The following is a 12,223-nucleotide window of genomic DNA, read 5'->3' as shown; positions in this document are numbered from 1 at the left end:
GCATTTCTAACCTATCCAGAGATGTTAAGGGACAGCATGCTAGAAAGGCTTCTTTTCTAATTTATTCTTTTTTTTTTTTTTAGTTCAAGAGTGTGTTCTCCATCCTTAAAAGCACTTAACTTCATTAATCTTAGTTCTACTGTAAGTAGAATATACCTTTAATGTGAACTAGACATATAAACCACCTGCTGCTGCCCCTTCACTCTCCCAGGCTTTTTGAAGACTTTTCACAGTACAACTGTTACATCACCTAACTGAATTACAGAGCATTGAAATGCAAATGCATGGAAGATGTACTCATTATACCATGCTCTTGTGATCACTATCACAAGATTTGGAATATATGCTAATTGCTTAGATTATGGGTTTGAATGGATGCCTTGGAAAAGCGTATAATACTGTGTAAAAAAAAAAAAGCAGTGTCTACAGAATGAGAGAATTCTAAACACTCACTGACAAAAGAAAAAGACCTGAGAAAAATAGATTAAAAAAGATAGTCAACTCTCCCTCATCAAATAAATTTCTGCTTTTAGAACCAGGACACTAGTCAGTCAGTCTTAGGTTCAGCTAATAAGTTTATGCAAAAGATCTTCAAAAACATTCATGGAAAATGCATATTATGAAAAACATTCTGCTACAAAATAAATTTCTCTTTTAATTCCACGTGTCACCCAAACGGTGCAGGGAACCCTTGTACATAAGTACACGAAAGTACAGAAATACTCTTGACTATCTTTTCTCAGAAGTACATGCACTTACACATGCACTTCTCACAGCAGTGTAAGAAAACATACAGTGTGATTCACTTTTCACAGATCAAGTGCATCTGCCATAGGATCACACAGATGACCTCAAACAGAGCCAAGACTGAGATCTTTCAGATCCAGTGTTCTTGCCAGAGAGTACCTGTAGATCATGTTGCCTATTTATTACCTTTATTTATTACATTTTTTCCTGTTGGAAAAGACTTTGAGTGTCAATGAAGACTGAACAAAGTCCATTCAGGAATTAAATACTAAATTATTCAAGTCAAAAATTGTATAAGTGATGTAGAAATCAGAAAAAAATTAAATACTATATCTTGGTTTAACTGATTATCTGAGAGGCACAATTGAATTGTTTTTATTCAATCACTAATCCAGCAGACTTGGCCCTTCATATCCACAAGTTTGTATCTAAGGATTTAAACAACCTCAGATTACAATATTCCAACAAAATGATTTGTGTCCAAACACATACAATTTTCCTTGTCATTTTCCCCTAAAGAATACTGCATACATATTGCATACAAAAGGATGTGTGTAGATTATATTCAAATATCATCTCATTTTATATAAGAAATTAGAGCATTTGCAGACTTTGGTATCCTTGGAGGGTTCTGGAACTGTACGGATACTAATGAGCAACTGTAATGACTTAGCCAAAAGAATATTGCAATATAAATAATAATTATAATATAGTACAAACAAAGCCATCATTAAAACCTTCTTCAACTCAGGCAAGCAAAGAAGGAACAAATTATTACAGCTCTGGCTCTGCCTCAAGTTGGTGTCAGAAATGAAGTCATTTTGAAACACAGCAAGCACTCTGTCATACAGTCACGAAATTTCACCCAGAAGTTCCACACATTTTCTTATCTCCACAACCCTGCCATCTACCTGCACTGCACTTTATCTTTCAAAACCAGTCTGTCTTTTCTTCATTTTAGTTCAGAAATATTTAAATTATAACTATGTCTAAATGTAAGTATATACAAATATTTAACTCATATTCTAGAAAATAGATGGAACAAGTGTTATCACTGCCATTTTACAAAGAGGGAAACAGAGACTCTGAGAAGTTTAATGCTCCTCCCACAGATCATATAACTAGAAAGGAGATATTATTAAAATCTAGACATAATGCCTTCACAAACCAATGTTCTTTCAGGACATTGAAAGAGTTTACAGATTCTCTCTTTTTTGTCTGATTATTAAAGTTACTTTTAATCTATGGTCAAGGCTATTTCCATATAAACATAATCAGAAATATCTGAAATTTCTAAAAAAAAAAAAAAAAAGAAGAAAAAACTGCATTTAGACTGCTAAAATTCAGTTCACCTGTAATGTAAGAAATGAGGTGCCTGGAGGCATACATCGGAAACATACAATGTAAATTTTAATACTTCATATATGGAGATTCAAATGAATGTGTCATCTTCAAATGAGGGACAAAAACATATAAATCATATTTTCTCAATTCTTAATAAGTTATCTGAAAACAAGAAAATTATATTCTTGCTAGCTTAAAACTCACATGACAGCATACCAGGCATTCTGACTTAATATGATATAGCACAGGCAAGGGGTAGGATGATCTTGAATGTAATCATTTGTTTGCCACTTTGGGAAACAGAGAGAGACAGAGATGATGAGAGAGAGAGAGAGAGCGTGTACTACCATCAACTGGTTCACTCCGCAAAACGGCCCCAATGACCAGGACTATGCCAGGCCAAATCCAGGGGCCAGGGGATACGTCTGCTGTTACTTTCCATTGAGTACTGACTGGGGCGCCTCTTGGGCCCTCCTCTTCTGCTGTATTCCCAGGTGAGTTAGCTGGGAACTAGATCAGAGGCGGAAAAGCTGAGACTCGAACTGGCAACCACATGAGATGTCAGTGTCCCAGGAAGCTGCGTTGCCCTCTATGCCACAATGCTAGGCCAAGCTTCTCAAGTTTTAGTTGGCTAGTTGTAGACAGTACCAACCCGAAACGGTTACTCTGGAGAGTAAATCATTAGGTGCACATATAAAATACTGATTACAATATAATTAAACAACTTGCAGCTTTTATCACTAAAATGTTCCAGTGAGTTTTCATTTCACCTCTGGATTCAGTAATTCAATTTTTTACTATATCAAGATGAGCAATGAAATACATCTGCTCTTCTTGAAATTAATATTAAAACCTGTCATTTTAATGATAAAGTCGTAAGTGATCCTACAGATTGTATGTTCTAGCATTCTCCTATAGGAGAAGAAGAAAACCACCCAGAGTGGTTACATTGCCCAGGGCCTCCACACTGTCCTAGAGAAATGCATCTCAATAAGCAATCAAAAAGAAGAACCAAAGGCACAATCCACTGACCAGACAGGTCCATGAAATTCATGATTTAAGACTCAGTATTTGCATTTCAAAAAACTGCTCACAATTCTTGTTAAACAACAAAGATATTAAAAAATATCTTCCATTTGCTTTCCTCCCTATAACCTAAAAAAATACGAACAAGTAAAATTTTTACTTAATTTCTTGAAATATAATTCTGTGAGCCAAATAACTATCAAACATGAAAATTCTGATTTCGCTTAACAGACTTTGCTGGCTGGAAACAAACTAATGTAGATACACAGAGTCCTTGTTGTACAATTCATCCAAAGAAACAGTATTTCATAAGCTGTTTTTACTAGTTCTTATCCTGAAAATGCAGGGTTTTAAATAAAAGATTTTCCATTATATTCTTTTTCAACCAGGCTTGGCATAACACAAATAACAGATATTTGTTTCTAGAATTTCTATCACTTTGAAATAAGTTTGAAGAGACAAGTCTAATTACAAAAGGTTTCAACTAACAGTTCTACAATATGCAGAAAGAGTAAGAACCTAAAACAGTCAATATATTTTGTAAAAATGTAAGAGGATGTAAGCATCACCTTTAGACTTCATCAGCCCCTGTAATCTGTTTGCATAAGTACTATCCAGGCAATACAATACTATGCTTCAATGAAGGAGAAAATACAAGTTCAAACCTTTTCAATGAGGCTTTAATTACTTAGTAGCAAATACGAAGATTCTCATATAGAGCTTTGACAGCCAATTTGATGACATTTTCAATCTCTACTTATTATGCCTAACTCTGATCCATAAATTGATACATTAACAACTGAAGTTAAATTTTCAATTAGCCTAACGCCCAATAGAGAAAGCACCTAAAATGTCTCATCTTCATTTCCATGCTTTTACAGCCATATAAAATTAAATCACTCATCAAATTTCTTAGCAGAAATTAATTTTCAAAAGTCTAAATCTTTCACAATTAAAAATGCATGTGCTGGACCTGGGGAGATGGTTCAGCGACCAAATCCTCACCTTGCTTCCACTAGGAATCCCATACAGGTGCTGGTTGGTGACCTGGCTGCTCCACTTCCCATCCAGCTCCCTGCCTGTGGCTTGGGAAAGCAGCAGAGTACGGCCCAAAGTCTGGGACCCTGCACCCACGTGGCAGACCCAGAAGAAGCTTCTGGCTCCCAGCTTCAGATCAGCTCAGCTCCAGGCATTTCGGCTAACTGGGGAGTGAACTAGTGGATGAAAGATCTGCCTCTCCTCTCTGCAAACCTGCCTTTCCAGTGAAAATAAATCTTTTTAAAAATGCAATATGCTTGGGCCCAGGGTAGTAGCCCAGCAGCTAAAGTCTTCATCTGTGTGCACCTGGATCTCATTTGGGTGCCAGGTCTAATTCTGGTGTCCCAGCTTCCCATCCAGCTCTCTGCCTATGGCCTGGAAAAGCAGTCAAAGAGGACCCCAAACCTTAGGACCCTCCTGACTCCTGGCTTTGGATTAGCTCAGCTCTAGCCATTGCAGCTGCTTGGGGAGTGAATCAGCAGATGGAAGATCTTTTCTTCTGTCTCTCCTCCTCTCTCTGTATATCTGACTTTTTGTTTTAAAAAATAAATAAAATCTTTTTTAAAAAAAAAATGCATGTGCTTCTGATACAAATGATGCTGATACAACTTGGAATCCACAACTCACATATAAGAATCTAAGAATTAACTCACAATGTGCCATTAACTTAAGTGGTAGCCAAAACAGAAATAAGTAAATAAGTACACAAAAAATTGGTCCAGGCAAAGATTTCTTGCAACATCAAAGGCACAGTTCATAGGAAGAAAAAACATGATAAATTAAAACTCGTGAAAATTTAAAAATCTCATGCTTCAATGATAGCATAAAGAACTTGCATTTAGCATTTAAAAAAAGCCCTTTTGTAGAAGGATATTCAGAATCTTTGCTATTGTGGGAGGCAACAGCCAGTTGAATCCCCCTACTGAAGGCACCAGGAGCGATTGAGAAGCAGATGAATGAACAGGAAACTTCCTGGTTCACAGGTTGAGATAAAGAAACTGCTTGAGGAACAAGCTGCATTTTGGGAACTGTATCTTGCTGTTGAGGATGTAAATGGCTTAAACCCCCCCTTTCCTGGGTGCCTACCTGACGACCTCCTTTTAAAAACCCGACTCTGTTAATTAACTTTGGCTATCTCACCAAGGCGGTAGTCCACATGTGTCTTTAATCAGGCTCTGTGCACCAAGTCCATCACTGCAGGACAGCGATTCAACCAATGATTCAACTAATAAGATGGCAAACAGCCAGCTAAGCTTAATCTGTTTCCTGTTACTGTAACAGAATGCCTAAGCCTGTGTAATATATACAGAAAAGAAGTTTGCTTTGTGGCTGGGTTGTGGAGGCTAGAGAGACCCACAGCATGCCGCAGCACCTACTGGGCTTCTGCTGACGGCCTCATGCAGCTTGTTCTCTTGGAAGAAGGTAGAAGATGGAGTGCCAAAGAGACAAAATAGCCTTAGTCCGCCTCACCTTATAACCACATGCTGCAGTAACTAACCTACTCGCCAAGCAAAGTGTCCTAATTACCTTTTTAAGGCCCACCAACTCTCAATGTTGTTAAACTATGAATCAAATTCCAGCATGTCTCAGAGGAGACCATTTCAGATCATCATACAACCCAATCAAAAAATGAGCAAAAGATAGAAATAGACATTTCCTCAAAGAAACATACATGATTTTCAAGGTTCTTTGCACCAACATAAACTTATCTTTTAATTCTATTTTACACAAACTTCTTTGAAGTACTCCAATATATGGCTGTCTAACAAGCACATGAAAAGATATTCTGTATCATTTGCCATTAGGGAGTTGCAAAATTAAATCTCAATGTAATATCATCTCACATTCAATCTGATAATTATAGTAAGTCATACAATCAATAAAAATATTGGTGAACATATGGAGATAAGAAACTATAAAATAATACAAACATTTTGAAAAACAGCTCAGTAGTTTTGCAAAAAAAGTAAATCTAAGACTGATATAACCCAATAATTCCACTCCTAGGTGTCTACCCAAGATCACACAAACTCATATGTAAATATTAGCCATGGCCTTATTTATGAGAGTCTGAACATAAAATAGTGTCCAACTGGGAATGCACTGGCAAAATGTGGCATATTTATAAAACAGGGTATTATTCAACAATAAGAAGAAAAAATTAATGACACACACTAGATTAGGTAAAATCTAAAAGCACCATTACATGAAATTTATGTCATCTGTCAGTCATGACAGACAGATTCCACACTGACAAAAGTGTCCAAGGCAAACTAATCACTGCTTTTCTGGGCTAAGATTGAAGATGGGAGCAACTGTAAACAGTAGGAGGGATCCTACAGTGTATTCCAAAATGATCAAAAAAGGATCTCCAGGTGCTGCTGCAGCATTTGGTAAACCTACAAGAAGGTTGTATCCTATACTGAGAATGGATACTTCTCTCTAAAGATTTTATTTATTTGAAAGGCGGAATGATGGGAGAGACAGAGATCTTCCATCTTCTAGGTCACATTTAGGATGTCCACAATAGCCAGTGCTGAGTCCAACCAAAGCCAGCGCTCCATCCAGGTCTCGCCCGTACATGGCTGAGCCTCATGCCTTGGGCCATCCTCAGCTGCTTTCCCAGGAGCATTAGCAGAGATCTGGATGGGAAACAGAGCAGCTGTTTTCTGACATGGGATGAGGGTGTCTCAGTGGGCGCATACCCTGTTGCACCAATAGGCAGAATTTTGGTAACCAAAACATGCCTCAATAAATTTTTTTTCCAATGTATGTTTTTGTCTCACCTGTCCTTTGAAAATTAAATGAGTAGCTTTAGATTGTAGCAATTTTTGTAGTTATTATTAGATCAACAATTATACTCTCAGCTTAGATTAAAAAAAAAAACTGTCACTTCAGGGAGAATCTGTGTCAGGAAACATGTCCTACTGGTTGCTCATTGGAAAAGATCTCTCCAGGAAAAACCCTTTCATAATTCTAAGCTCCTTCTGTTTATATTTTAAGAAGCCAGGGCCTGGAAGCAGCTCAAAAGTAGAGACAAAAGAGAATGAAATCGTCCTTTGACAAAGGGCTGATTGATCTGATGGGTATTCTACCCTACACTAAAATTACACTGAAAGAATTTACAGGAACAAAAACTTGCAGCCCAACTTGAAAGGATCTAGTGTTGGGTTATATAACTCCGAGAGTTTACATGTCGGACTAGCAAAGGCACGTTCGCTTTAGTTAACTACACAGTGTCGTAACACAATGGTCCCCAGCAATAATACTAAATATTAAGCTACATTGCAGGCATTAATCCAATCCCAGGGTCTTCCCAGATTTCTAAAGCTTCCCTCATTCTACTGACCTTTCAAAATTAATCTAAGACTTCATAGCCTTTTACAAAGACTTTTACAAGTTTTTAAATCTTTAAACAAATATCCATGACGCCTCGTCTGAATACCTTTATTGAAAACTCTAAGTCTCTTAAAACTCCCTTTCTTCCCTCATTCATTTTTCCCAACAGCAATAAACTCACATTATGTACAAAAGAAAGTAATCTGACAAGTTTAATTTGGTACAAATTTTTTCTAAATAATGCGCACAGAGGTTTTTAAGACATTCATGAAAAGAAAAGGCTCTGCCAGCATTTCAAAATTGTTTTGCAGCAAAACATCTCCTAATTGCATTTTTCATGAACTGTTTGAAGTACTCTTGCTTATATTCTCGATCGTTCTCTTCCCCCATTAGAATGGAAGCCCCATAAAAGATCTGATTTTGTCCTACCTGAACCCCCACAACCTTCCTCTGTGCCTACTGCTCCATATTCTCAGTATCCTCTGAACAAGTGAATGGCGATCAGGTCAAATATGCAGAGGAAATTTCAGGCTGATCTTGCTACAAGATCTCTTCTATTCATGGTTACAAAAATTTCACAATGAAATAGAGATGCCAGAGTATAATCTCCAACCGACTCAGCGTTCTTCAGCAAAGAAGGAAAAAAGGAAACACAGCAAAGAAAAAAAACTAACACTGCATTTACAATTTTGGATTTGCAAAAACAAAGTACGTTTAATAAATTGGCTCTAGTTCTGGAGAAAAGTTATGTTGACTGAACCCCAGGTAACTCTTATTAACAAAATAGAAAACAAAGAGGGCTTAGCTGGTTAATCCACCACTTGGGACTGAGTGGGATCACAGTCCCAGTCCCTGGACTTCAGATCCAGCGTCCTGCTAATGAGCAAGATGGCTCAAGTACTTGGGCCTCATCCACCCACTTGGGAAACCCAAAATTTGGCCTGGCCCAGGCCTGGCTGTGGCAGACAGTGAGGAAATGAAATAGCAGATAGAAAAACTATGTGTGTGTGTTTCCACCTACCACTGCCCCCCAAAAAAACAAGTGCAATGCCTAACTAGTTCTCCTTACTAGTTCACAATTACTTTAGTAATAAGAAGCATACAATTCCTAAAGCGGCTTGGTTTTGTATACCTAAAGTAGAAATCCACCTCCAAAAAAGTAGATCTCAGCAAAAAATGTGGTCATAGTTCTGACCTCAGCCCTCCTCTGACAAGTACCCTTTTCCTCCCCCTCATATCCAGGCGCCTTCCTGGAGCAGGGCACTCACTAGCAAGCAACCTCCAGCCCCTCTAGGTCTAATCCAGCCACATTCCGGCATTCCCCACGCCCACCCACGCCCACCCACTGGGCGTCCACTGAGCTGTGGATTCAGCCAACCCGGAGTCCTGGAACATCACAGAATCTGAGGAAGGCAGGCAGGCACCTCTGGCAAGACCAGAAGAGAGGACATCTTAGTTTTCATCCCGGTCTGCCAATTCCAGGGTGACCTTACTGGATGGAGCCTTAGGGGTTCCAGTTTGTTCGCCTGTACGGTGAGGATAACAGCTGGCCCAGGTCGCTGTAAGGATTAAACAAGATCTCAGGTAACGCCTCTAAAAGGGCACCTGGCACCAAACGACAACTCAGTATCTATGAGCAACCCGCATTACTGCCCAGCCCTCCCCATACGGTGTCCCAGCCGAAGGGCACTTGAGGGATCTGGTCCAACCTCGCGGTTGTGCAGAAAGGGACCCTAGCAGGAAAGCGCCTAGCCCCGAAACCCGCCCTCACGATGGGCGCTGGACCTGGCGCCCAGGACGCCCGTGTGTTCGGCCCACGCCCCGCCTGGAGGCCGCGACCCCGCCGCTCTCGGGGGGCCCAGGCTGCCAGCGCCCCGGAGCCGAGCCACCTGCCGCGGGGCCCTGCGCCCGCTCGGCTCGGCCCAGCCACCCCGCAGCCCTGCGCGGCGGCGGCGCCTACTCAACTCTTCACTTTGCCGAAGGTGCCGACGCCCAGCGTGTCCCCGAGGACGTAGTGGCCGATCTTCACCCGCCCGTCGTGCTTCTGCTTCTCAGCCATCTTCGGCGCGCGCGCGGCCTCGCTCCGCCGCGGCCCCTCAGCCCGGACGCTGCCGCCGCCGCCTACCCACAGTGCAGCGGGACCCGCGGGGGGCGGGCCGCAGGCGCCGAGGGGTGCTGGCGCGGGCGGCCGGGGGTCCCGGGCGGGGGCGCGGCGGGCGGGAGAGGCCTGACAGACGCCTGTGCTGGAGCCCGACACGGAGGCGGCAGCGGCCGGGCCGGGGGCTTGAAGCGCTGACGGGAGAGAGGGCGGGGCCCAGCCAGGTGCTGCGAGTCCCTCGAGGGTGGCAAGGTGCAGGGCACCCGTGGGTGAGGATGGGAGGCGGGGGAGTGGCGCTCTCTAAGGGAACGCTATAGGGTGTGGGAGTGCTGGGAGTGAGACCCGGGCCGGATCTGAGGGTATGGAAAGAGGTGGAGGTCGAATTTGAGAGAAACAGGCCCCAGAACTCAAAACCTGGGTGTGGGCTGGAAGGCAGAACTCTGGCCTGGATCAAAGGGCAGTGGGAAAAGCGCCCTGGGGCCGGCTCCTGGGGTCATGGCTATCCCAGAGCCAGTTCTTGAAGTGCCCAGATCCACGCTGGTGCTCTTTTGTCCTCTGCCTATTTCTCTAGTTCAGTGCTCTCCTTGTAATGATAAGCAGTTTCTGTCAATCAGCGTCTGCCCACAGTATCCAATACATGCCCATAGACAGATCGCGAGGAAATGGTGTGTGACAGAGCTGCACAGGGGGAAATAGTAAAATAGAAGGGGACATTTAGCGTGTACAGGAAGTCAAAAACAAGGTGCGCCAAAATGTGCCTAGAGGGACAGATGCGCCATAGCCTAGCAGCCACGCCCCACTCCCCCGTTGCAGGCCCTGGGACGTATCTTCGGGCCTCAGGCTCTTGGGTCCCTGCCACTCACACGGAGACGTGGACTGTGTTCCCAGCTCCTCTCTTGGCCCTGGCCCAGCTCTGGCCATTGTGGAAATTTGGGGAATGAATCAGCAGATTGGGTCCCTCTCTCTCTCTCTTTCTGAAAATAGAATTAAAAGATGTTTATTGTGAAATCCGTGTGCACAAGAGCTCTTCATAAAGCCCCTGAAAAGACATATTACAAAATCCATTCATGGATTTCAACATTTTGGACATCAAAATAAAATTGCTTTTTAATTCCACTGTTCCATAGATATTTAAAATACCTTTGCTCAGGAGTAACAAAGGAATTGTGAAGAGCCAAGACAGTATAAGGACACCAATTAAAGACAGTGCTAACTTAAAAAATGGTAAGAGGAAATGAGAAGCACAACCCACTAGGCACAGTATTAAAGACAGAACTTGGTAAAGTGATTCTCTATTCCCTCTTCCCTTTTCTTCATTTTATATTATCCCTTTCTTTAATGTTGTCCTATCTTTCAGGTCTTAATTTTTTTTCCTTCTCATCACAAATAATAAATAAATGTAGGCTAAGGTGTATTTTTTGCCTATTATTGGATAAACGTAGCCATTCTAATATATATACATTTCAAAATAACACATTATATCTGGTTGTGTAACGTTTTTATTTCTCAATGGTATAGAATTTTAAAGATTAGTTTAAGATTATTCGCTATTTGAGGATAATTAGTAAGAATTAGCAAAATATTTTCACCACTGTACAGACCAGTGGAGTTGCAAGTCACATTCCTCAAACTTGAAGTCTGTTGCAACGTTTATGTATCAAGAAAAGTAGTGAGGTTCTGCCGTGGGATTGGGGCAAAGGCTGCTCCCTGCAGTGTGGCGGCTGTGGGGGGTGCCCCAGCCAGGCCGGATCAAATACTAGGGACTTAGGCCAAAGTCACTGTCCACAGGCAGTGACCAAGTCCTAGGCTTTCTCCAGGCCCGAGAGATCTCTTCCCTCAGGGTAAGTACACCATGAGGGAAGCTTAGGAACTGGATTAAGGCCCTGGCTCTGCCCTGCTGCTAACTTCTTGCTGCAGGAAGAGTCTGGGCATTGTTTAGCTGTGGGGTTGGGGGCGAAAGGAGCCCCCTGCAGTGTGGCTGCTGTGGGGATGTGCCAGAGCCAGGCCAGACCCCAATTGCTTGGGACTCAGGCCATGGCCACTGCTGCCACATGGTGCAAGCAAAAATTAGCGTGGGTGAGGGTTGATTGGGCTTTGCCACAGCATCAGCTGGCAGAGGCTGGCACTGGGGGCTAAATATGTCAGTAAAACTCCCAAACCACCTGGAGAGTGCATAATCTGAGAGTGAGAGTAGCCTAGTAGAGAAATAGTGGACACCTCCCTCTTGGGTTATCACTCCCACTGGATAGCACGAAAACCAGGACAGGGGCAGGGGGGGCTAGACAGAAAGGCACCCGCCAGTATTTGTGTGGCCTGGATAGTAGAGTTGGTTGGGTTGAACTAGGCTTCAATGCCCATTAACATGTTTGAGAGCTAAATGGGATGTGGGACAGACTGAACAAGTCTAAAGTACATGGTGGCAAGCATGGGAACTAGGGTAGAGGGCAGGCCTGATAGCAGTTATGGGGAGTCCCCCCAGCCAGGATGCAGCTTTCCCTGGTTTGCGGATTTATGTGAAGGCCGAGTATAAATTGGGTAGGATCAGGCTGGACTGCAACAACCATTGGTTCACCTAGAATACAGGACTGGAAACAGAACTGACCCAGCCTGTGCATAAGCTGATTGAGGTGA

The 12,223-nt window shown here is 42.4% G+C and overlaps 1 protein-coding gene across 1 annotated transcript in view; it reads right to left on the bottom strand.

The window, feature by feature from the left end:
- The window catches only part of PRKAA2 (protein kinase AMP-activated catalytic subunit alpha 2), a 75,633-nt gene extending 65,945 nt beyond the window's left edge, over positions 1–9,688 (bottom strand). Inside the window, exon 1 of the mRNA XM_058656334.1 lies at positions 9,460–9,688. Coding sequence (XP_058512317.1) covers positions 9,460–9,553 — 94 coding nt within the window. The 5' untranslated portion in view covers positions 9,554–9,688. The remainder of the gene's footprint in view (positions 1–9,459) is intronic.
- Positions 9,689–12,223: the final 2,535 nt, after the last annotated feature.

Source organism: Ochotona princeps, chromosome 2 (genome assembly GCF_030435755.1).
Source record: "Ochotona princeps isolate mOchPri1 chromosome 2, mOchPri1.hap1, whole genome shotgun sequence".
NCBI lineage: Eukaryota > Metazoa > Chordata > Mammalia > Lagomorpha > Ochotonidae > Ochotona > Ochotona princeps.
Note: the sequence above shows the minus strand (reverse complement) of the source record. Positions and strands in the feature narration are given on the sequence as shown.